Source organism: Mytilus galloprovincialis, chromosome 2 (assembly GCF_965363235.1).
Source record: "Mytilus galloprovincialis chromosome 2, xbMytGall1.hap1.1, whole genome shotgun sequence".
Lineage (NCBI taxonomy): Eukaryota > Metazoa > Mollusca > Bivalvia > Mytilida > Mytilidae > Mytilus > Mytilus galloprovincialis.
This window is the reverse complement of record NC_134839.1, coordinates 111,382,953-111,410,397: the sequence shown is the minus strand read 5'-3', so window position 1 is coordinate 111,410,397 and position 27,445 is coordinate 111,382,953. Positions and strand designations below refer to the sequence as shown.

The window sequence follows — 27,445 nt, the reverse complement described above, 5'->3', positions numbered from 1 at the left end:
TCACGTTGTACACCAAATGTATTGGTCAAGATGAAGGATTAAACTCATTGCAGTTCCTTGAAATATTGCTAATTTCTTATCCAAAAGGAAATATCTGTCACACATTAATGGTATATATCATTTATGAATGTATATTGGCGTAACATATATGGTAGATTTTTTAGATAGTCAGTTACAAGACATTAACACATTTATATCTTAATAATGGCATCGTTTCAATAGTTCCTATTAGTAAATATTCAACATTCGTATAGTACTTTGGTTTTAACGATCTAATCGTAACTATGAAAAATAAGGCCACTATACGACAAACACGCTCACATCCAAGTATTTAATGCTGTTTTTCATAGCTCACATATTCAAACGAATTCTTATATGCTGCGTGTAAGCAGTAAAACAAATAACAATTCACAACTTGATAGGAATATAAAACTAATTATACTGGAAAAGCAAGACTGTCTGGCGTTGCTTTCTTTTTAACGAATAGAAAAACAAAATATGAACAATAAACGTATAATTAAAACTCTTTCTGTGTGTTTGCCGTCCATCTAAGCGATGAATGACTAACCGTTGACATTTCAATTAGTTAAAGTTGCTATGAATAGACTTATTTCGATAGTTAAGATCAGTTCCAACTAACCGGTTTATCTGTTTTTACAGTACGGATTTGAACTCCTTCCTTGAAAGCTATAATATATATGATTAAAGAGTAACCGTTGTTTGTGTTGTCATATACTCCGACGGGCCATCCATACCAGGTCTTGCTTCTACAGCTTTGTCAATCATTGGCGTCTCCTCTTTGCTTTGTCTTGGTCTAAGAACACATTTGCACAATTTACTAAGGAATGGAGAACGTTTCATTATAGCCTTTTTGAATCCATCATTAACAAAGGCATATACGAAAGGATTAACGCAAGAATTGGCATAAGATAAAGTGTGTCCGAACAGTTTGAAATAATGCATTGCGTCTGTTCTCGGAAAGTTTGGGTCAAACTGGAACCACAGCGCCACAAAATGAATTGGGCACCAGCATACAGCAAAAAGCAAAACGACAATGGCAACCATTCGAGTAACTCGCTTTATTCTTTCCATCTGTCTATGCTGTTTACTGTTTTTAACCGGCAAGACAGTGTTTTCATTCTGAAACAAGATAGAAGTAAAATGTTATATGTGTCACATAAAATAGTTTCAGGATATTCGTTTTATACTTAGCCGCTATCATGATCCAAACTGATTGTAAAAGTATTCGTTAAAGAAATGGCGGGTAATTTAAAATTTGATATGGATGTTTGGAATGAAACGGTATTCATTATAAAATAAAACCATCTGTTAATCCAAAACATCTTGTCGACACAGACAAGTATTTGTAAACAAAATTTATTTACAAAATATTGTATTAAGTATTTACTCATAGATATAGTGGTTTAATTTTTTAACCACATGGTATTGGAGCTGTCATAAAAATCTATCGAAAAAGTAAGAAAATTGATGTAACATTTGAGAATTTCAAGATATGAAGAAAAAACCCGCTATTGCGGTTAAGTTAATGTATCAAAAAATCATCAACTGCCGTCCTGCATATCAAGGTAGCATTACAAACTACGAAATTGAGAGTCGTTGAGATAAATATTTCAGGCAATTTTTATAAACAACACATGAAAGTCTCATAGGAGTAATTGGACTCAAATTTAAGTTATAATTATTAAAAAAGGACAATTTACATTTGACTGTCCCTCTGGTATCGTTCGTCCCTCTTTTACAGTAATTTATATCCTGAAGTCTTCGTATACATATAGTGTTACTTCGATTTCAATGCCCATTACATTTTTATCCAAACATTAAAATCTCAGTATAAATGTACAAAATGATTAATGATTTATTGTTCAACATTAAACAAAAAGTACCGATTAAACTTCTTCGCTGAAATAAAAACTTGCTTTGGGTTGCATCCGCAAAATTTTGATATTTTTGTCAAATAAAGCTGATAATTCGTTTTTGAGTAGTTTATCATTTTTATGCGGTTCCTTTCATTTTACTGTTGACTGGAAGGAAAGTGATTATGTACTTTGCAGTTATATTATAGTTTTATAAATTCATGTATTTGGTTTTGATGTTATATATGTTATATTTGTTATTCTCATAGGATTTTGTCTAATGCTTAGTCCGTTTCTGTGTGTGTTACATTTTAATGTTGTGTCGTTGTTCTCCTCTTATATTTAATGCGTTTCCCTCAGTTTTAGTTTGTTACTCCGATTTTGTTTTTTGTCCATGGATTTATGAGTTTTGAACAGCGGTATATACTGTTGCCTTTATTTAGATCCTTTGAGAAGGTCTAAGTACAGATACCTATTTTTCAATTTTCTAATTCATCAATCACTTTAAGAGATATATGGCATCATTTTGATCTTACAAGACACGGAGACGCCAATAAAATAGGCATTGATAGAGAGTGTATAATCCATAGCTAAACTTACTTAAGGGACAATTTACATTGCTAAAGTACCATATGCTAATAGCATTGCCGTAACGAGTTATACGTAATTGACTATAGAGAAAGTTTGATTTTAGTTCTGACAGATATAATAGATTAGGGTTAATAATAAAACTTATTGCTTTCCCTTAACCTAATACACCACCAGACTACTCACCACTTAACAAACGTTAGATATATATTCGTGGTAATTCAATATACATTCAAAATCAACTTTATTGCATTTAAAAACGATTGAAAAAAACCCAAACAATTCGTTAGCGTGGATTATAGAGAAATATGGAAAGTACATCAATATTTGATAATAGAAAATATTATCATGAAAGCAAAAAAGTCATCTTGAATTCTGTGCGGTAAACAATAAATAAGTGATTACATCTTTTTGTACGTGACTGCATATAATTGATAGAAGGAAACCTGATAAATAGCAATATTCAATTCTGATTATATATTAAACAATCATTTTTAGAAAATGTCTGGTTGTTATTAAAAACGATACAAAACACATGTTATATCAAATAAGTTAGTAAATGTCATCGTGTACTATAACTCCCAAAGTAAGTGATATATCATCAATAAATATATAAAAAAATAACGGTATAAAAAAACGAACACCCAAAATTGAAAAATTCCTTAACATCATACAAATTGACCATCTATCTTACTTATCTTTCGCTAACATTGAAACTCTTTTAAATGTTAAACAAAAATGTTACATTCTAAAGCGTATTGATCAATGGCGATCCAGGGCCGTAACTAGGGTTCGAATTCAGGGGAGGCAGGGGTTTGGGGGACGCACAGCACCCCGCCAATTTTTTTCTCAGTAAAATTGCTGAAAAAGGCCCATTTTCCTTCGATTTCCTTACTTTAAGAAACATCAGTATTGCTTGAACCTGGAAGCAATTTATATGCAAAAAACAAGCTGAGATTGCTGTTCGGGTGAGCCAAGGCTTCGTCTTGAAGGCCTTTCTTTGACCTATAATTATTAACATTAAATACATTTTTTTCTCAATATGGCTAATAATCACCGGTTTTCCTTCGATTAAGAATGAAACATCAGTATTGCTGGATCCTGGAAGCAATATGTATGCATACAATTGTTATCCGTTTTAAAGATATTTTTGTTAGAAATCAAACTGGTAAGTTAAAAAAACATATAAAAAAAATTTTTGTTAGAAATCAAACTGGTAAGTTAAAAAAACATATAAAGATATTTTTGTTAGAAAAGAAACTGGTAAGTTAAAAAAAAAAACATATAAAGCAAGATCATAGAACGCAAGATATTCTTTTATCGAGGACCTTGAATTTCAATGTTGTTGAAAGCTGAACAGACATGTATATAACTACAACAAGGGACTTTCTATATATACTGGTATACTATTCACCTGGTAACGAATTTCCGATATCATAAAAGATTCATAATAAAAAGGGAACTTCTTGTGCTTAATTGAGCCCCTAAATAAATGTGAATAGTGGAGTTTTATTCAAAATTGCCGAAAGCAAAGTTTCATATGTGTTCTCGTACGAATACGGAATAACAGACGGACGACCACACGAAAAAAACAAAAAAAAAAAAAATACTGAAACGGTTCACTTTCGATCAAAAATCTGGAAAATGACAGATATATCACATATCATGATATCGCTGTTAAAACTGTAAACTTGTGTTGTTTATATTAATTCAATTTCTTCGTGTACATATTGTCAATATTTCAATTTATTACTTCAAAAAAAAAAATTGGTATAGAAAATTCAGGGGAGGCAGTTGCCTCCTCTGCCTCATAGGTAGTTACGGCCCTGCGATCATATCAATAGACCCAGGACATAACACAAATAGTAAAATAAGGAATGTGGGTTTATTGTCACCTATCCGTTAGTTTTTATCAATGTATTTGCTATAAAGTTAAACTCCAAAACATCGTTCACATATACCCATGGAATAAAATTGAGAATGGAAATGGGGAATGTGTCAAAGAGACAACAACCCGACCATAGAAAAAAAAAAAAAAAAAAAAAAAACAACAGCAGAAGGTCACCAACAGGTCTTCAATGAGCGAGAAATTCCCGCACCCGGAGGCGTCCTTCACCGATAGATTGACGAAGAAATATGAAATTTATTGGAAAGCAAGAACATTTGATGTCATAATTGAATGTTGGCTAATCAAAGGACTGAGATCAAACGAACCACACGGTTATTGTAGAAAAATGGTCAAGCAGTTTGGGGGAAAATATAAATCAGGTATCTATTAGAGAAACATATTGAAATATTTGGATTTGGCGGCAGATTTCTTTACATCTGGGCAGTAGCTATCCTAGACTTCTTATATTAATTATTGCTCCTTAAGTTATTAAGACGTAATAATTCCATGTAAAACAATTTGTTCATTTGCAAAAGGATCGAAAGCTTGTACCTTAAATGTAGACTACAGACATTTACCGATGTTTAAATCTCACAAATCGATAAAGCAGTTATCAAGACAAACACCAAAAACTAAGGGAATCACACAAACTCAAGAGTCTCCTGCTGTGCTTTTATCATGCGACATGCGAATACACAAAATATTTTCGTAAGCTGTTTACAACTGATTTTTTTTTATAATTGTAACACTACTGTAAAGGTAAAGGGAAGGGTTCGGCTCCCGTAAATAAGATAACCACTTTTTGTGTGATCCTGTTCAACACTGTAAACCAGTTATTCAGTGGTTGGTTTCTTGCAGTCTTTAATATTTGATATTAACCAGGTCGTTCGTTTTCTGGTTTTCTTTACATTTGTCATTCCAATGCCCTTTTTAGCTGTATTTTTCTTATTGTTATACAGCGACCTATATAGTTTATGTTATTTGGTCTCTGGTGGAGCATATCGTATCGACGCTACACCATATTAGCTTTATTCTATATAAATAATTAGAAAAAGTAAAATAATATTCACAATACATGAATCTATGGATACGTTTATGACGCATAAAAAACCAAAAGATTAATAGAAATAAATATATTCAGGTTCATAATAAGTTTAACATTCTACCATAATGGTAACTTTTGCTAGCCTTTAAACTTCTGTTTGTTGGAACAAAGTAATGATTACTTTCTAAATAATAAATGATAAATGATAAAAAACAAATAAACGCATCCTGCTAATACTTACGTCTTGTCCGTCAGACCGTTTCAGTTTTTGTCCTTTCCATAGATGATGCAGTATATATCCATAACATATGACGATAGCTGTGAGTGGGAGGATGAACGTTGTTAGTACCACTCCTAATGTTGTACCTTTACTCCATTGCTCCATGGAAGGCCACTGGGGTGTACAATCCAATACCTCGGACTGATTTATAGGTACAACCTCATAATACAACAGGAATGGTAACGATATGCACAGTGACGCTATATAGTAAAATAAAACATCCTCGATCAATAAAACATTAATTTTCAAGAAAACTACTTTAAATTTCATCTAAAAAGTATTTTGCAATATGTAATAATGGTGACCTCGCATATCAAATCCCAAAGGTTTGCAGAACATTGCTCAAAATATAAAGAATTTATGATTCACTATGATTATAGTTCAAAGAAACAATGAACAGTTACTTTGGTCTTTCTCACTATTTCAATACAGATTTGTAGAATTCCGACCAAACTATTTCTAGATTTATTCAACCTTCGCATATTTAGTAACCAAAAAAAGTAATTTTGTTTCACCTATTTATCCATAAATGGCAGATGTACACAGTTTACAAACATATTTCGTGATTCTATTTTTTTTTGTACCCTTAGTTTCGTATTACCTGAATTCCGAAACCATAGTTTAGTTCAAGATTAGATTTCCTCATTGTCTTCCTGCAAACCTATTCCTTTGAGTAATTGTTTCATCGGTATTACACAACCTTTCTTTACCTCGGATTGTCAGGGTGGCCCAAAGAAAGACCTCCCTACGGTCGTTCTTTAATTTGATCAATCCTGGCACCCCTCGGTGTGTTCTACGACAAGAAAAACCTTAAAATATGCATTATCTATAACAAAACTCCAAGCAAAAAAAAAAAAAGAAAAAAAAAAAAAGACCGTAAACATTTATCAGTCAAAACTCATACGAAAACAAAGATATGTAACTAGTGTCTCTTTGATGTATGGATGTACAGTCACTGGCCACGTCCACTCAGTGATTTCTTTAGATGTATTTCCATTTGTATCTATCTGATGAGTTAAATCTTTTTCAACTGCATTTGCTAGTTATTGCGTTGTACTGTTCAAACTCCCCAGTATACAAATGCTATAAACATTTACCCGTCCAAACTACCTTGTTCGAAAATGCTGTAAGATTGACCTGTCAATATTTCACTATAAAAAAGACCGTAAACCCTTTCCTGTTCTAACTCCTTAGCTAACAAATGCTTTTATACTAACTGTCCAAACTATTAGACTTACAAAGGGTTTAAACACTTACTCGTCCAAAATTCAATTTAAAGATTGTAAACAGTTACCTGTCCAGATATTCCTGTAAAGATTGTCAACACTTACCTGTTCAAACACCTAGGTTAGAAAGGCTATAAACTCTTAACTGTTTACAATTCACTGTAAGCATAGACTGGCTCACCTGGCCCGAGACCACAATTAATTCTAACGTATTTGGCATATTTTTTTGGAATTTTGGATCCTCAATTCTCTACAACTTTGTACTTGTTTGTCTTTATAAATATTTTGATATGAGCGTCACTGATGAGTCTTATGTAGACGAAACGCGCGTCTGGCGTACTAAATTATAATCCTGATACTGTTGATAACTATTATTTCAGCTCTTTTCTTTCATTTCCAACCCAGAAAAATTAAGAAATGTATGAGAAAAGGAAAGAAAAAAAAACAAAGAAAAAATACACTATAATTAAAGGGAACTATATTCGTGAACAACAAAAAACTTTAATTGTGGTATTGGGCCACCTCTCCAGACTCCTAAGCTAACAAAGGCTATACACTCTTACCTGTTTTATATTCACTGTAAGTAAAGGCTGTAAGCACTTACCCGTTCAGACTCCTAGTCTAACAAGCCTGTAAACTCTTACCTGTTTTCAATTCATGGAGAAAGGCGGTAAAGACTTACCTATCCAAATGACTACGTTAACAAAGGCTGTAAACACTTACCTGTCCAGACTCCTAGACAAACAAATGATGAAGCACGTGTTGACCTCCAGTTCATTGACTGTATAGGATTAACAATTGCATGATATCGGTCTATCGTCATGGCTGACAATGTCAGACATGTAGCGTGTAAAGTCACCTGTAAAATGTATTGTTAAAACATTCAGACACTTTGGTGCTTTTGATTGTCGACTTTTCTTTTAATTTATAACCCTTTTTTAATACCAAATGCCCGATGAGTTTCTTATCAGGATTAATAAAGGCGACAGTAGTGTACCGCTGTTAAATAGTCATAAATCGAATAAGAGAAAAGAAATCCGGGTCACTAACCAAAATCGAGTCATACACATCAGCTATAAGAGAAAAAACAACGGAATAATAAACATACTGAACTGCCACAAAAACAAACGCCAACATACATAGATATGGACTATTTGACAACATTGGCTTTATTCCTGACTTAGTACAATTAGATCTCTCAGCGCGATCATCGAATGTAAGATACACTGAAGTACTGTTAACTAAAATTGAAGGCCTACCAATGAAATATGTGTATGTACTTAGTGTTAGGCGTTAAAATATTGTAATTGTACGGAAAAAATGTTTCTTAATTTATGTGTACATTCTTTTCTTTATTTTGAAGGTGACGCTTTGCTACGCATAACTACGAATTCAAAGCATTTCTCATTTTCTATTCATGTTGCGGTGTGTAAAACATTGAAAGTTCAAATACACGTTTCTTGTGAGGACCTAAGTAGTTAATCACAAAATATATCTGCCAGAGAGACAGGTCTGTAATCAACACATAGGAGCTTACAGGAGATGTATTGTATGATATATCGAACTTATTTATAAACGCTTACAGCCACTGTATTTCAAACAACCATAGAAAGGACACTTCAATTAAAACAACCATATGAACATCAATCAAAACTTTTTCATACATACATATAACATAACAGAAGCTTGTGTAGTTACTAGCAATAATTTGGGATATTAGGTGCTAGGAAGTGTAAATTATTTATAATGCAGTATTTCCAACAGAACATTATATAATATGAAAAATACTTTAACCGCTTTTTTTACAGATACGAAAACGAAAACAACCTTTGATAAATTTTATGTGTCCAACGCGCTTTTATAGATTTGCTTTCATCAAAAACGCACAAAGCGGAAGATGTATAATAACGAAAACACAATGCATTGGTAATTGTATCAAGGATTCAGTCAGTCGCACGTGTTACTGGCCTGTATCTGGTGTATTCTGGTAAAAGTTTCCAAGCGTATCTTATATGTGTGAACAGCAATAAAGTTGAAAGATCTGTACAAAAGAACTGCCATATACATTTGTTGTTGTTTACAATTATTAGAGAAGGACAGTTATGCCTTCAGTAAAATAGTAAGAATAGCTATGCATCGAAATACTGAGCAAAATAATTAGCTTTAATAAAAATATTCTTATCGGTATTGACACACGAAGTAACGACCTCTATGATAACTTAATTACTATCGTAGGAGGAAATTAGGTTTCAAGCTGAACGTTCGTGTTATTCATTTACTCTTATTGAGTTAAATGTAGAGTAAGAAAGGGTTAATGAAAATTACAGAGCAAACATTTTTTGAATATTTGTTTCATTTTAAATAAGTTAATTAGAATAGAATTTTACCATGTTAAGTTTGATATTTAAACAGCTCGCCCAAAGAAATATTCCAATATTGCTACAATAGCAATCAATTATCGCAGGGAATTTTGATTTATTCGCATTTAATATATTTACTACATAGGGAATTTGATTAAATTCCTGTATAAAATTAATGTTACATTCAAAGTGGAATATTCCGAAAATCGGATGGATAACCACTGCATTCGATAATGAAGGTTTGATTATATTGTTTCCTAACACATTGATAACAAAAATTGATTTGTTGGAGTTTTTGATTTTGTTATTTGACTTTTCCGAAAATATTTTATTTGACTTTTTTCTTATTTTGAAATCTATGCAAATGATTAAACAGAAAGTAACAACGAACTGATCGTAGATACCAGGCTCGAAATTTTGTATTTGCGCCAGACGCATGTTTCGTCTACAAAAGTCTAATCAGTGACGCTGGAATAATTTGTTTTTAAAAAGGCCAAAAAAAGTACGAAGCTGAGGATACAACATTCCTACCAATTTCTCCAAATACATTCAATGTAATATATTCCTGAGGACGAAAAGTTTAGTATTTCGAAACTTCAAAGTTTTATAAACAGTTAATTCATAATTATGACCATACCAATGATAATTCTTGTCAAAACAGAAGTGTTTATTACTGGGCTGATGATACCCTCTGGGAATAAAAACAGGAGCATCGACCCAGTGTTTGTGAATAAACTCATCATAGATACCAGAACTAAATTTTTGCATAATTGCGCCAGACACGCGTTTCGTCTACAAAAGACTTATCAATGTTTACATGTAACGAGTAAAAAGTGCCCCTAGTTTATTGGATTTTTTTAAAAATGTATTATAGAATGACATAAGATAACGCTAACTACAACTACAGTTTAGTTTGCATCTTGTAATAGACAACGAAAGTCGGTTGAGAAAGGACATTGGAGAGTTTAAATTTTCCTTTTATTATCTTTCCGTTTCTTCGTAACAACATTCCATCAGCGCCATGAAAATCGAGATAGATGACGGGATACTTGTTTAGGCATTTGGAAGACATCGATTTCAATCAGTGAGATAGTCTATAACAGTTAAACAATGTGTGATGGGGTCCATAAACAATCAATTGGATAACATCAGCTTAGATAGTCTATAACAGTTAAACAATGCGTGATGGGGTCCATAAACAATCAACTGGATGACATCAGCATAGATAGTCTATAACAGTTAAACAATGTGTGATGGGGTCCATAAACAATCAATTGGATGACATCAGCATAGATAGGCTATAACAGTTAAACAATGTGTGATGGGGTCCATAAACAATCAATTGGATAACATCAGCTTAGATAGTCTTTAACAGTTAAACAATGCGTGATGGGGTCCATAAACAATCAATTGGATGACATCAGCATAGATAGTCTATAACAGTTAAACAATGTGTGATGGGGTCCATAAACAATCAATTGGATAACATCAGCTTAGAGGCCGAAGATACTCATATGACTTAAAACTCGACTACAAACTGAAACCGCCATCACAAAAAAAGATCAAAAGACAATAACATTTTACAAAACTAAAGACTAAGCAACATGAATTAAATTAAAACTGAGATCCTCATCCATTTGTGGCACCTGTTGCATGTATCATGTATGTACAATGTCAATGATAAAATAAATTTGAAGAGGCATCGTTAGAGGGAAAAAATGATTATGATTAGGACAATTGGAAACAGATATTCCACAACGGTCATTAAAATAGATATTTTGAAACCCTTATTTCAATTACTTCATCGTAATTCTTCACAAGGAAAATTCTAAAACACTAGCTCTAGAATAAATGTTGACCTGTTGACAAAAAAACAGCACCAAACATACTTCATTAATCTGTGCTTACCGATTTTGAAAATTGAGAATTGAAAAAAAAGTCTTTGGTAAATCACCAGGAAGTATTTCCCCCAACCGAATATTACAAGAACATGTTAATTTTACAATTTTCAAATTGTTATTTTAATTTAAACCTATATTTATATTTATAATAGCACAGGTATAAGTTGACAGCTAAAATATCAATTATATAAGGGAAGACCATAAAACTACATTATCCTTTTTTAGCATCGTGTGTACACTAAGATCAGATGCCCTTATATTGAGACCGATTGTTCGACCAAATCAGTTGTATAGCAACAACAGAACTATTGTCTTCAATCACATGAAAGGAAAACAAGAATTTAACAATTTTAAGTATTTAATAATTTCTATATAATCTCTAGATAATAATCAAGAAATGTTTGAATCCATTTGAAATGGATTGCAAACAACAAATTTCATTCAATTTTTATATCTCTATTATTGCTGTAATTTCTAAGGTTCCTTTGTGTATAAGCTATCAATAACTTGAATTTGCTTTTGTTTAAATTAGTTTTCACGCCTTCTCTTTTTATTGTTATGTATTTTTATTAATAATTAAAGGCATATTTTCCCAACCGGTGATTTAAATACCAGCAATAAAAAGTTCACCAAAATGTAATTGTTATTTCTATAAGGTATATATATCAAACAATTCATTTATATTGAGAATACTTTTCGATACATCTGACTTTTTCACATTTTACCAACGCTTGATAAATGTGTTACTATGAAATTATTAAAAAGTATCTAAAAAGCAAGATTTGCATTAAATAACAACAAACTCAGACGTACCTACCATTTAAACAAGACAGTGAGTATCATATAGTAATATGACTTTGGTTAGAATTGGCTGTTTCTGAATCTATAGGGCTATAATTTCATTGTTCGTTCATCAAATTGGAAAATTGGAAATAACGTCACGTCATTGGTTATGTTTCCATTGTTTGGGACATTTATAACCAATCACAACACTTTTGTGTTTGTTTTTGAAAATACTACTCAGAATGCCTGAAATTCTGAAAAAGCGAATAGCACTAGAAATTTGGATATACGTGATTGACGTCACAGTTAAAATTGTATTGCGAGTTGTATTTGGAGACCGCCGGAGATCAAAATAAATGTTTGTGTTGGTGTTTCTCGTTATCAATATGAATAATATTATCCTAAACGAAAGTTAGTATATATCGTTCATGTTTTTAATTGTGAAAATTCTTTTTTCTTCAACGCTCTTGCTTCATCAATTCAATTTACTGCATTTGGTACTTGTCTTATAAGTCCGCTTCGAAATACGAAAGTTCTACATTTTCCTATTAGAATCGGAATTACTCTATCGTTCCATGCTCTATATTGCTTAGGTAGGCTTATTTTTTCAACATTTTACACATTGCTCTCACACTCGGTATAAAGATAACGATACATATAAAGCTAAGCCATGTTTGAATGAGCATGGAGCGTAACACGAACGAACTTAATTTGTCATTTTCCAATCTAAGAAGCCAGTTTTAAATTCTTGTGTTTTTAAGATTGTTCAATCTCAATGTGCTTTTTATCAATCAAATTTTCTATTAAAACATGGATAGATGAGTTTTGACAAGAAAAGCATGCCACAGGCAAGCTACAAAACAATAACACAGTGAACAAATCAAGATCAAATGGTTCTCTTTTCCCATTCATGTATCTTATATAATTGATTTATTTCATTTTTGCATTATTGTACTTACATAGATCATATAGGTAGAAAATTTACAGATGATACTTCCTAAAATCCACGTAGGGATGACGTTATGAATAAGTGTGACTGGAACAACCATTATAATAAACATCAAGTCAGCAAAGGCAAGATTTGTGACGTAGACATTAGTAACAGACCGCTCGCCGTATCTAAATAGGATGTAAATAACTAAACCGTTGCCTATTACACCTGTTAGAATTATGAGACTCCACACAATGCTGATGATAAACACGACTGGGTCCGGAGGCAGGTCTGATTCTGTCAAGTTGGAATTGTTTGTCTCTGTGACGTGGGGTAGGGTAGTGATGTTGTACATTAAATCATACATAGTGTTCTAATTCCTGATCACCTGATCACCTACAACAAAAGTATTGAAAATATGTTAATAATCTACTTCTGTGAACTTATAGAAACGAAGTTCATGAATTAAAGAAAACAAACTTCACCAAAAACTCAGAAAGCCTGTGAATTAATATTTCAAGTGGACTACGTTATACTCATGTCTTTTGGTTATGGTATTTCATAAACTATACTGCAGCCTAAAAGCATCGGGGTTGATCGTAAAATATGTATAAGAATAAATATCTATTGATAACGATTCAATAATTGACAAACAGGAGTCATCATATATCAGTACGATATAAAAAACAGATAAATAATATTATTAATACATCTAGTTCTTTTCGAATTGGTATTTGGAGCTGTTTATTTTAGCAGGCATATATCTTGTTGAAAACAAATCTATATAAAATACTTGATAAATATCGAACCATCGTATTCCGATATCGATTTACTAGTATATTATCTTTTCAAATATTTATTTTTTCATTTTCACTTCAGGTCCCACAATTGAAGCGAGTATATATCTTGCTAAAACAGTTTGCAAATGGTATTAATAGCCCTATAATAAAATAGAATATAATACACAACCATTAAGTCTGTCATTTAAACAATATGCTAACACATTTCGTATAGATAAAAGCAATATAAGTATACTGCTGTTCAATAGTTACTATTCGATTAAGCCAAAACAAATCAGAGTTACAAACTAAAACCGAGGTGAACTATCAGATGGAAAAAAACGGAACAATAGAAACACTGAACTACAACAAAATCAACCGCTAACAAGCATAAGAACGGACTGTATCTAACAACTGTCATATTTCTGACTTGGAACAGAATATTTAAAGAAAGATGGTAGGTGGAACCTGATTTTATGGTTAGCCAAAACTCCCACTGATATGACAACGTAAACAATACTGCTCAAAGTGCTACCAATTATAACGATGTTAGGTCATTCTGAAATAAATCTTTTGTAAAAGCTTTGCTTACCAGAATCTGTTCAGATAATTATTACAACAGCCAATGAAATTTTACTCTTTTAAATTTGAAGACATGTTTTAATTCGACAAAACCAAGGGATTCCGACAGATCCTTAAAACTGAGTAGAACGAAACGTGTTCAGATCATTTCACAGTAACGAATACAGGATCGGCATTTTAATCACATTACTGCCAACTGAATTATGATTGGTGGAAGTTGCACAAAAAAGGCTAAGAATTGAAAATTAAGATTCTGAAAAATATGTTTGCAGTTAATCGCATTAGTATGTATAGATGTAAAACAGATTTAAATGATAATTGAAATAGACTGATCTTAAAAGTAGAAAAGCACTACTAAATTATGAAGTAGGTTATTGCATGATTTAATGAAAGCAGATAAACTCATCATAGATACCAGGATTAAAATTTTATATTAACGCCAGACGCACGTTTCGTCTTCAAAAGACTCATCAGTGACGCTCGAATCAAAAAATGTTAAAAGGCCAAAAAATACGAATTTGAAGAGCGTTGAGGACCAAAAATTCCAAAAAGTTTTGCCAAATACAGCTAAGGTAATCTATTCCTGTCGTAGAAAAGCGTAGTATTTCAAAAATTCAAAATTTTGTTAACAGTTAATTTATAAAACCTTTTTTTGGAAAGCAAGATAAGAATGGAAAGTTTCTCAATTTTATGTTTTCCTAGATCATCAGTCTAAAATTAATGTGATTTGAAATGAGCTATACGTTCGAATTGATCGTTAGCTATTTATAGGGATTGTAACAAGGATAATAAGGTTAATTTTAAACAATAAGCTATTGACCTATGATCGGTTAGATTAAGCATTACAAAGACACTTCAATAGGTTTAAGTACGATTTGATAATGGGCAGGTCTTATCCTTGATTATGTTTTAGCCATATTGAGACGAGATTAATTAATCACCAAAGTATTAGTTTTTGCACCTGCTTTTGTCGTGATTGAAGTTGTTATAATCATCAAATGCAGAGTAATGGACTAAAGTTTGTATTAACTAAACATGAAGCCATGAGTTTTCATATTGTCCAGTTCTATCTTTTGTGACGAAAAGGGTACGGCATGGCATACATATAACATGGTACTAAATGGAATCATATAAGTATTCCAAGTGGTACGAAATAGCCTTCAAATAAGTCTTTCTTATGGTAAGAAATGAAATACATTTTAATCTTCCATATTATACAATTTTGGTTTGCTATGGTACTAAAAGGTTTCCGATCACATTACATATTTAGACATTTAGATATTGCTAAAGAAAACTCTTTTTAGCATTTGAAAAAATAAAATCCGGAAGTTACTTGTCAACAAGAAAAACAACAAACAGTGGATTACAGGATCCTGATTTTTGAAAGGTACATATATATAATATGGATGGTGGCTACACATGTTTGCAGCCATTAAACCCTCCTGTATCCTTGAAAAGAAATCTGAATCATTGCACTATGGTAATTTTTTTGTCAATGTGCTGAATATATGCTATTTGTGTTTCTTTGTTACATATTTGTTTGTTTTATAGTGAAAAGTTGTCTCATTGGTGATCATACCACATATTTCTTTTTATAGATGCTATATATGACAGTTGTTATCCATTAGTCAAATCAGTCACAAGGGGTCCCTTGATTGAAACAAAGGAAAAATCAGAAAACCGATATATACAAACTGTGAAACACAATGAAAACGCCAGGAAAGACCTGCATTTCTAATTATATGTTGCAACTTTTACAATAAAGATTAAATATAGAAATCAATCAGATATGATCGATATTTCATATTACACAACATACAGTTGTAATGAAAATGTATTTGTTTAAACGATCATAGATAACGTCAATTACGTTCTCCATACATTTCTCATTAGTAATTTTTAATTATCTTTAAATCATTGGCAATACAAAGCACAGGTGACAAACGAACGTTTTAACTATCTATAATATTATATACAATACACGCACATGTTCCAATGAAAGTAAATGCTATGTTTTGATAAATACGTTAAGTTAATTTAAAGCCTCTATCTTGTCAAAGTATAGATCCATAGACAATTTTACTTCAAGGCAATATTATTGTTTGAACTTCCTACACGAAAAGCATATACATGCATCAATATTAATCATATCAATATACTATAATTCCAAAAACATTATCTCTAGCTATAAAATTAACTCCTTTTTTTTTAGTATACACAATTTTCAGATTAACGAGTATAAATGCCTATCATTTTAATATCTGAATTGTTAATGAAATAAACAGTGTTATCATCTAATTTAGTCGAAAGTTAAATTATTATTCAAACAACGTACCACTTCGATGATGTATTTGTAAAAGGTAAGAACTCGGTCAAGGGATTTTTCGATTGGGAATATCTGATCTGTAAGTAAAGTAAAAGTTCTGTTTTGCGCGAAAAAGTCCACGAGAGCCAATCTTCATTGTTTTTCCCAACGAAAATGGTCTTTAATAAGTTTGATTAATATTGGACGGGAAATCAGAAATATTGAATCGAAATAAGAAAATACAATGAAATAAGAGTGTGTAAAATGTTTGGGAAAGAGACAACTATCTGCCAGATTTAAATGACGGCATTATAGGCAATTATTATAAATCAACATACAACCGTCAACAAATAAAAGACATACCCTTCAAAACATTGAACAAATTAAGAAGTTTATCCCAAAGAGATGACTTGAAGAAAAAGAAAACAACACTTTACGAATCGATGTATTCGAAGAACTTTTCTGTATTGACCTTCATCAGAAACGCTCAAAGCGAAATATTTGAAAATTAATCATTAAAACTTATCAGGGCGAAGTCAAATTTTTAAACAATTGCCTAAGTGTAGTTTCAGGTTTTTTTTTTTGTTCTTTGCAGTCCATCTGCCGATATCTACCAAGAGTCTTTGTATGGAAGTATCATGTCTGAAAATTTGTATTTTGACATGTGTTTTTTCGCAAGAAATTGACGTGGATGTACAAAAATGTTCATATGCGAAGAGGAATTATTGAATCATATGAGGTCAGAACATTCCGATTATCTAGCCGACATGGGTTTTGTAAATTATATTTTATAAAAGTATTTGTTGAATCCTACATGATAATTATATAAGTGTTTTGTCTGTCTTTTTTTGTAGTCAATGAAAGAAGAATTATCTGCCGAATTCATGTTCACAGATTTGACTGAAATCTTCTCATCGACTTATAACACACTAAAACGTATATCCAAACAAAGAGGACTGACTTAAACAATTTTCGATGCATGCTAACTAATTAACCATCGCAGTGACCTTATGAAGAATATTAAGATTGACGTTATCACTTCGAACGTTTAAATAATGGACGCAAGCGTGACAGGTGATCAAGGATATGTTGTACACATATCTATTTGTTGTTACCACAATACCCGTTCATTGGACCAAATGGGACTGACAAGCATACCAGGTTTGTACTACTACGCAGAAAATCATTTTGTAGAACAGTTGTTATCCTCTGGAGGTTTTGAAATAATCCGAAGACTATTAAAGGGAAGAATACGTAATACATGCTGTTCATTACCATTTGGTGGGATGGTAAGTTACATGCTTTTTACAGAAATTGTCAAAATCTATTGTAGATATACTATTTGATATTTAAGTCTTGGAAAACATGATATTTTTACTAATTCAAATTAAGGTTTGTTCTTAATTTGGCTTTCATCGACTTCAGGTATTCTGGTCTTCTTAAAGACTTAATTACCAAAACCCCCCGTCAGCGATAAATTACTAAATTATAGTGATTGTGTGTTTGGGGAAAAGGGCGGGGGTATCAAATAAACTGTCTTCCCATGTTCCTTTAACTCGTTGTTTTGTTTATAAGCTAAGTAGTTGTTTCCAGTTTGCAAGAAAACAGTCATGAAAAGGGTCGCCAAAACGTGCACCTTTTTTAACTGACATTCCCTTTGGAAAATACCCAAAGATGTTTTATGTTGTCTCTTTGACACATTCCCAATTTTAATTCTCAATTTCATTTAATCTGTATTTAATCTGATCCCTTTATATTGCATTCCCCAATGATTTAGTGCTCTATGAAATAGTGTCATTTTTGTTTGAATCTAAAATGTAGATAATCGATTTTCTTTATGAAGGATTTAAATTCTATTTTAGATGTTAAACAGGTAGTGATATAAGTAACGTATATATCTTGAAACAATTATTCTTTTACACTATTTTAGTAAAGAAATGATAAAGGTGAATAACAGGTAAATATCTAAATTCAAGTCCTGATGATGACCCCCGAATTCCTTAATGTTGTTTTAGTCTAATTATCAAATGTTCGAGAAACGTAGCTAAAGCGAATTTTAAACAGTAACCATAATTCTTATGAAAGGTACCATGCTTAGAATTTGATACGGCGCCTTTTGTCTACATAAGGCTCACCAGTTACGCTCAGATCAAAAAAGTTAAAAAGCCAAAACACGTATAAAGCTGAAAGGCATGGAGGACCCAAAATTCCAAAAAGTTGTGCCAAATACACCCAAGGTAATCTATCCCTGGTGACAGTAGTTAACCGACACTCAAATCTTGTAAATAAACTTTAAGAAGAGACAAATCTAGGTACAAAACAATAACTGAGAGGAAAAAGCAAGAATCGTCTTTACATCACCCGCCATGCGAGTCCACAAATGAGACACTCGGAGAAAAGACCAAATCGATCATGGCAATCTGCAAGTAATTTTAAAGAAACGTCTGTATGTATAAAGTAAAATCACAAAAATAAAAATATAGTATATATATACCAATACACATAATTAACAGCGCCTGGTGATGTTTCATAGCCTGACCGGTTTCGGTCCAAAAAGGACCTTCATCAGAGGCAGAATGGTGGATTATTGTTTGCACCCTATTTATATAGATATGGTTACCGGCGGTTAAGTTAACCAGCGGTTCAGATTTAACCGGCGGTTCAGAGATAACCGGCCGATCAAAGTTATCCAGTGGATAAATATGTATCTGGTTGATATCTAAACAAGTTCAATTATCCTTTCAGTGAAAAATCCAAGTGGGATTTTCAATGGTTACATTTATCTATATTTTGCTAATGTACATGTTACAGTAAACTTTTTGACATGTTACGGTAAACATTTTGACATTATACAGTAAACATGTGATCTGTTGATATAACCAGATTTGGGCTTTAGCATTGTGTAAAGGGTGTTTTGATAATTAAAGAAGTACATGGTAATCATAAAGTCTTGATCTTTGGCTTATGATACACCTAAATATCAAGTCTTGGAATAGTATTTCAGGGTAGTCATGTGATCTTGATATTTGGCTTATGATACACCTAAATATCAAGTCTTCAAATAGTACTTCCTAGTAGACATGCAGTCTTGATCTCAGGCTTATGATATACCTGAATATCAAGTCTTAAAATAGTAATTCATGGTTGTCATGCAGTCTTGATCTTTGGCTTATGATACACCTAAATATCAAGTCTAATAATAGTATTTCATGGTAGTCATGCAGTCTTGACGGTTTAGCTTGTGATACGCCAAAACATCAAGTCAAAACTATTAACCTCCCCTTTTTAACCAAACAAAATTTGGTTTTGGGGGGGGGGGGGGGAGTCTTGGGAATGGTTCATTTAAGCCTTTTAATAATACTCCTTTTAAGATCAAAGGTAGACGAATATTAATCATCAGTGTAAAAAAGTTTTCGCTACCTTAAGTTTGTAATGTAGGTGTTGCATATATACATCAATTTCAGGTAACCGCTAGGCTTACGCTGAGAGCTCCTATGTCAGTGAAAAATCAATAGGCAATATAGGAAAGGTGTACTGACATAAGTGGTCTCTAAACACATTAACTCCTAATGGAGCTTTCGTTAGTAGAACCGCCGGTTACCATATCTATACAAATAGGGTGCAAACATTAATCCACCATTCTGCCTCTGATGAAGGTCCTTTTTGAACCGAAACCGGTCAGGCTATGAAACATCACCAGGCGCTGTTAATTATGTGTATTGGTATATATATACTATATTTTTATGCTTTTACATTTTTCTCACTGATACACATAGTTAGTATGGCTTTTACTAACGAAAGCTCCATTAGGAGTTAATGTGTTTAGAGACCACTTATGTCAGTACACCTTTCCTATATTGGCTAAAATCGTAAAAATACTAAAACTCCGAGGAAAATTCAACTTTTCGTAATCAAATGGTAAAATCAAAAGCTCAAACACATGAAACAAAAAGATAACAACTGTCATATTGCTGACTTGGTACAGGCAACACTATAGAAATTTTAGAGCAAAATATATGTATTGATTGAAGAGATTTTTCAGTTCCAGATTAACTCGCCGAAATTACTTGTAAAATTTTATAAATGTGTGCCGTTGTTTAGTTATGATTTTCTTTATTCTAACATTAAACTGGTGCTATGCTTAATATATTATATATATATTTTTGTTGTTGTAATTCATATCAACTTCAAAATAAATACGCGATGTTCTTGAACTATAGATTCTTGGTACTGACGTTGTTTATCAGCTTAATAACGTGTTATTTATTCGTTTATTTGTCTTTATAATATTACTTTTACTGTTTATTTTGTTTTTGTTGGTATGTGACTGTGAACTTATACATCCCGTCATTGTTTTATAGTTCTATTGTATTTTTTTTTGTATTCATTATTCTTTTATTTTTGCTAATATGCTATATCTATATGCCTTTTTGTGTTTCTTTGATGCATATAACTTTGCTTTGTACTTATACATCCCGTCATTAAGTTCATTGCTCCATGATATTTGTTTGTTTTATAGTGATTACGAAAATAACACAATGTTGACAGCTAAACTTCTATTTTTGACATTTTTACCTTTTATGTCTGTTTGTTTTGTTCACACATCGTTGTCAATAAAATGGAATTTTATGCAACTGTCATACAAGTGAGAGGTTTAGCTAGATATAAAACTAAAGTTAAATCCACCATCTTCTACATAGGAAAATGCCTGTATCAAGTCATGAATACGACAGTTGATTTCAATTCGTTTTATGTGTTTGAGCGTTGGATTTCGCCATTTGATTAGGGACTATCCTATTTGAATTTTCCTCCAAGTTAAGTAATTTTGTTATTTTACTTTTTCATATCTTTAAAGATGTGTATTTTTGTTGTTGCAGTTTGCAGATTTGAATTAATGTTTCACAGATGTATAAGCCTCTCTCATTCCCATCACAAATCATGGTCAGTGTCAACTGCCGTACGTGTTATACCCCAGGACAATCTTAGTCCATCAACCTTAACCTTGAATTGGTCATTTAAGATAATAAATTAGCATTATACATACAAATTGTTAATTATCGTAATGTCATTCAGCGTTTCAGAACCTACAAAATTCTGTGTATTATTGTCTTCCACAAACAATAATTTTTGAATCAAATGATGTGATTTGTATCTTCATTTTAGGAGTAACACAATAATAAAAAGTGTCTGAATATATTCAAAATTTCTAAAGATACCAGACAACCGGTATATTGATTATATTTGGAGTTATTGTTATATTGCCGAATAAATTTACACTGTAGACCAGTTAACCTTTTAACTATCCAGAATTAACATTAAATCAGATGAACATTATTGTAATCTACGCCTTGACAGTTACTGGAATGTTTTAACAAATGTGCGTACTCACAGTGGGATCGCAATGACTTTTAGAATCGATCGGTAACCTTTTAGCATCTTCTTCTGTAGGTATGGGTAATTAGCTCATTGTTGTTGTAAATATAAAATAAATACCACAAGTAGACAGTTAGAGCCACTTTTCTATATCTATATCTTTCTGATTTGATAGAACCCATACCATCTCGCATTTTATAACAAGTTAATAAACAAAAATACCGAACTCCAATTCAAAACGAAAAGCCTTTATAAACAACGTTTTAACGAGACTGCTGAGATGTTGATTACAAAAAAAAGTCAAAGAAGAACTGTTACAAAAAAAGTAAACGGAGGCAAAACATGAAGTCTGTCTGTTAAACTAAAACTAAAACAACCATTGACGAGTAATCGGGCTTAGGACTGGCTGTGTTACCCAGTTTTCTGGTGTGGGCAGGCCCATACACGTGTGGTGATATTGCACCTGTTATTTTTGGCTTAGGACATGCACATAACTTTACACAGATCTGGATTAGGACATGCATATGCACATGTGGCAATGTTGTTCATGTATTATGGCTTACAAAACTCAAGCACATACATGTTTGGTGATTGTAATCCTGTTGTCTAATTTAAGACAGGTACATACACATGTAGCTATGTTTAACCTGTTTTCTGGCTTAGAACAGACACCTAAATATGTTGTGCATTTTAACCTCTTTTCTGGCTTAGGACAGGCATATAAACATGTGACGAATTTTAACCTCTTTTCAGGCTTAGGACAAGCACATAAACATGTGGCGAATTTTAACATGTTTCTCGCAAAGAACAGGAATATAAATATAATGTAAACTTAACATTGTTGTCTAACGTCTAACATAGGACAGGCACACAAAGTGGCTTTTCGCGTGAAATGTTCTTGGAGTATTTAGTAATAGGTTTAAATCTTGAATAAAGATCACCACCATTAGTACAGCAAAAATAATGAATAATAGAGATGAACTATTGGAAAACTTCGTGAAAAGCATTCTAAGTCATTGCTTCATTGCATTTTATAGAAAAAACACAGACTTTAAAAAAGAGAAATTTGTTGTAAAATTTTGAACATGGATTACTCACTGTTTATCTATGATGTGCTAGCATTTATTGTTTACAAAAAATCATAAAAAAATTTATAATTCCCAAAACATCGTGCTGAGTTTCTGAAGACGAGTGAACCCTAGAAGTTGTACTTGAATTATTTCATATTTATATTTGTTTTAACCAGTATCTAAGTTTTTAAATTAGTTTTAAGGAAATCATTGCTAGCACTGCATGCAATAATCCTCTATCTCTGAAGCACTGAATTACCATATACATATTGAGAGAACAAAGATAAAGGTTAAGAATTTCATATATAAATGTCCCTATGTTCAGCATTGAATCAAAACAAGGGTACGTAATCCTTATAAAACTCTAAAACAATGCTGATTTAAACAATTATAGTTGTGGTACCTTTTGTTAGCTATTATTCGTATGTTATTTTTTGTCCTACATGTTCTACAATTTATTTGTATTGTCGTCCTGTCATATAATGTTGTCATTTATTGTTATATTCAACATTGCCTTAAAAGCGGGAGATTTAGCATGCCACAAAACCAGGTTCAACCCACCATTTTTTTCTTAAAATGTCCTGTACAGTCAGGAAAATGGCCATTGTTATATTAAAGGTCGTTTCTCTATGTGTTACATTTTAATATTGTAAAATTGAGAATGGAAATGGGGAATGTGTCAAAGAGACAACAACCCGCCCAAATAAAAAACAACAGCAGAAAGTCACCAACAGGTCTTCAATGTAGCGAGAAATTCCCGCACCCGGAGGCGTCCTTCAGCTGGCCCCTAAACAAATATATACTAGTCCAGTGATAATGAACGCCATACTAATTTCCAAATTGTACACAAGAAACTAAAATTAAAATAATACAAGACTAACAAAGGCCAGAGGCTCCTGACTTGGGACAGGCGCAAAAATGCGGCGGGGTTAAACATGTTTGTGAGATCTCAACCCTCCCCCTATACCTCTAACCAATGTAGTAAAGTAAACGCATAACAATACGCACATTAAAATTCAGTTCAAGAGAAATCCGAGTCTGATGTCAGAAGATGTAACCAAAGAAAATAAACAAAATGACAATAATACATAAATAACAACAGACTACTAGCAGTTAACTGACATGCCAGCTCCAGACTTCAACTAAACTGACTGAAAGATTATGATTTCATCATATGAACATCAGGCACAATCCTTCCCGTTAGGGGTTTAGTATCATACCATCATAACATATATGAGAAGAACATAACCCGTGTCATGCCAACAACTGTTTTTAGAATAAATGTGTTTAGTTCCGATACAAAGACCTTATCAATGACTCAATATTAACGCCAAAATATGCAATCTTTAATGACTTGACAACAGTATCGTAATTATATCCCTTCTTAATAAGTCTATTCAAAGGTTTTGTAAGTTTCTGAGGTGAATACTGACACCTTTGTGCTTTATAAAGAATATTACCATAAAAAATTGGATGTGAAATACCTGAACGTATTAAAAGTCTGCATGTTGAGCTATATTTACGAATAATGTCTTTATACCGATGATAAAATTTAGTAAATGTTTTGACTAGTTTGTGATATCGAAAACCCTGGTGTAATAATTTTTCAGTAATACATAAATTTCTCTCGTTAAAATCTAAAGCATTGTTACATACACGAGCGAATCGCACAAGTTGAGATATATAAACACCGTAAGATGGTGACAAGGGAACGTCACCATCTAAAAACGGATAATTAACGATAGGAAATGAAAAATCATCCCTTTTATCATAAATTTTAGTATTCAGCTTTCCATTAGTGATATAGATATCAAGATCGAGAAAAGGGCAGTGGTCATTGTTAGTATTAGCTTTATTTAAAGTAAGTTCAACAGGATAAATTTCATTAATATACATACTGAAGTCGTCATTATTGAGAGCCAAAATATCATCCAAATATCTAAAAGTATTATTAAATTTGTTTATCAGATGTTGTTTCGATGGGTCTTTGCTTATTTTTGTCATAAATTGTAACTCATAACAATACAAAAACAGGTCCGCAATAAGTGGTGCACAGTTAGTCAGTGTGTCAGTCAGTCAGTTAGTTGTGTTTTGGGAATTAATTAGTCAGTTAGTCAGTTAGTTGTGTTTCTGTTGTGTCGTTGTTCTCCTCTTACATTTTATGCGTTTCCCTCAGTTTTAGTTTGTAACCCGGATTTGTTTTTTTCTCAATCGATATATGAGTTTCGAACAGCGGTAAACTACTGCTGCCTTTATTTAGAGTTACTGGGGCTGAAATATCCTTTATGAAAATTACGCAGTTTGAGTTGATATTTCAAAAAAGGAGTTACATGAAACATAGATATTAAAGATCTTTCTAACCTGACAATTTCAGACACATTGGACAATTCTCTTTATCGTTATGGGAGTATGGATTTATTATAATACATATTTTGAGTATGTTTTTAAGCGTCAAATCCTCTGCTAACCTGTGAAAATTGTGAAACAAAATAACAATAGACCAAACTGAAAAGGTTAGTTAGAAAGGGCTTGATTAATCAGATTGATACTTTCTATAGAGTTCTAGAAATGAATTAAAGACAAAACGACAAACCTTTGTATCAATGAGAGAATTAAACAAATTGTTTCCTTTGTGATGTGAGATTAAAATATTCATATTAGGAAAATGAAAATTTGTAGTTGTTTGTGAATCATTTCAAGTTAGTTCCCTGGAGGTAAATTTTCAAAGCATAATAAGAACGTTTTAGATTATTTAAAGCAAAAATATCATCAAAGAAATGGCAAGGGTTATCATTTGTGTTCAACAAATGAAATTAATATGGATATTTGCATAAACTATGATTGATAACAATACAGGAAGAAGACTGGTTATAAAATAACGGAATTGGTGGCCTTTGTATTTAACTTCCTCAATTTTCTTCAATAAAGAAGACTTTATATGACTTGCATAAAACACATTTGCATTTGCATTTATAATTGTTTCAGGAATATTCGTTTGCATATGAACAGTTTGATAACAAAATGTGGAAGTGTTATAAAAACTATCAATGCTACTGAAATGACAAATAAAAACACGTTATCTAACTAAAAATAAAAAAGTGGAGTTTACAATAGAAAAATCGTTTTTTCCAGAACCATTTTTATAGATTTTACTACAAAAACTAATGATCAGTTCGAATGCGTGAGTCATATATGTGAGAGGTTTACCTAGCTATAAAACCAGGTTTAATCCCGGAATACATACGGAACTACCTTTACCAAGTAAGGAGTATGACAATTAATATCGTTCGTTTGATGTGTTTGAGCTTTTGATTTTAATATGTGTTAAGGTACTTTCCGTGTTGATTTTACTTGGAGATTTGTATTTTTGTTATTTTATTTGAGATTTTGCTTAAATAGAATTGACCAGCCGAATTAGTTGCTGTCTTATTAATGTCTCGAACAATAGTTTACTCAGTACCTTCATCACAATTCTAAATTATTTTATTTGTGAAAAATTGAGGCATTATATTCAAGGTTTATTGTAGTCAGGTGAACAAGGAATATATATTGTTAGATATACTGTTCCCAGGATGAGATTGGGAACGTATGGAATATGGATTTTAAATCAGAATTGAACTAGTTCTGGAACAAAATAAGCTAAAAGATCAATAGGTTATGGAACTCCTTTTCGAGATATTTAATTTTCAACAAATGGCGGGAAAAGGCTGACTTGATTTTTTAACTTATATTTAGCATTGACATTATCTGAGATTAAAACAGGAAATTTAGAATCTGCTTAAATTTTGTCAATGATATTTCATGAGTTTATAAAAGTCTTCTGTGGAAAGAAAAGTGGCTTGTATAAGGCAAAATATTTTACCCTTTATGTTAGAAAAAAAACCCAAGAGGTGCGAACATCTGACAAAAATTCCTAAACCTGAAATGAGTACATCATAACTAACTTTATCTTCATTTAAAAAGAAAAAGTAACTGGGCATTACATTGATAGATTATGGTATTAGACGGAATAATATTCACAGAAATGTATTATTACTGTTAAAATAAATTATTGGAAGAAATTAAATGAACCAAATTAAAATAAAATAAGATTAATTCAAGTAATGTGTAGTGCAATAAACTCTTACCTTTTAAACGATTGACAACTTTCTAAAACATTGAAAGGTTAGCTAGGTAAGTGTTCAGCAGAATTAATCCGTCAATAAACTGCGTAAGAGTTGACATAACCCATCATTATCTTATTACTCCCAGCAGAAATACATTAAATGGTATTCAGAAGCAGGACTCGTATAGGTATTACAGTCGAATCAACCATAAATCGATTCATTGGTTGGGATTCAGACAAATTATGGAAATTGTGGGTAGCTTGTGAGAACCAATCATAAATACGATCCAGTATCAATGATATTACGTATATTTTTTAATACTGTTGATCTCTAAAAGCGTTAAAGTTAATTATT

The 27,445-nt window shown here is 32.0% G+C and overlaps 1 protein-coding gene across 2 annotated transcripts; it reads right to left on the bottom strand.

Annotated features, from left to right (window-relative positions):
* Positions 1-104: 104 nt before the first annotated feature.
* On the bottom strand, positions 105-27,148 carry LOC143065378 (G-protein coupled receptor 54-like). Of its 2 annotated transcripts, none has more exons than XM_076238912.1 (5): positions 27,113-27,148; positions 12,905-13,272; positions 7,625-7,760; positions 5,637-5,875; positions 105-1,140 (listed from the first exon to the last, which is right to left on the bottom strand). In XM_076238912.1, exons 2-5 carry the CDS (start codon positions 13,241-13,243, stop codon positions 703-705), a joined length of 1,152 nt encoding a protein of 383 aa, XP_076095027.1. In that variant the 5' UTR covers positions 13,244-13,272; positions 27,113-27,148; the 3' UTR covers positions 105-702. The 2 variants fall into 2 exon arrangements, with proteins under 2 accessions (XP_076095027.1, XP_076095028.1); XM_076238913.1 differs by having other exon boundaries at positions 12,905-13,264.
* Positions 27,149-27,445: the final 297 nt, after the last annotated feature.

Bases quoted from the DNA above. Each gene is read 5' to 3' on its own strand.
- LOC143065378 (XM_076238912.1), bottom strand. From the start codon at position 13,243: ATGTATGATTTAATGTACAACATCACTACCCTACCCCACGTCACAGAG. The intron at 7,761-12,904 runs GTAAGTACAATA...TACATTTTACAG, and splicing joins TTTCTACCTATATGATCTAT to GTGACTTTACACGCTACATG. The intron at 5,876-7,624 runs GTAAGTGTTTAC...TTTACTATATAG, and splicing joins TTGTCTAGGAGTCTGGACAG to CGTCACTGTGCATATCGTTA.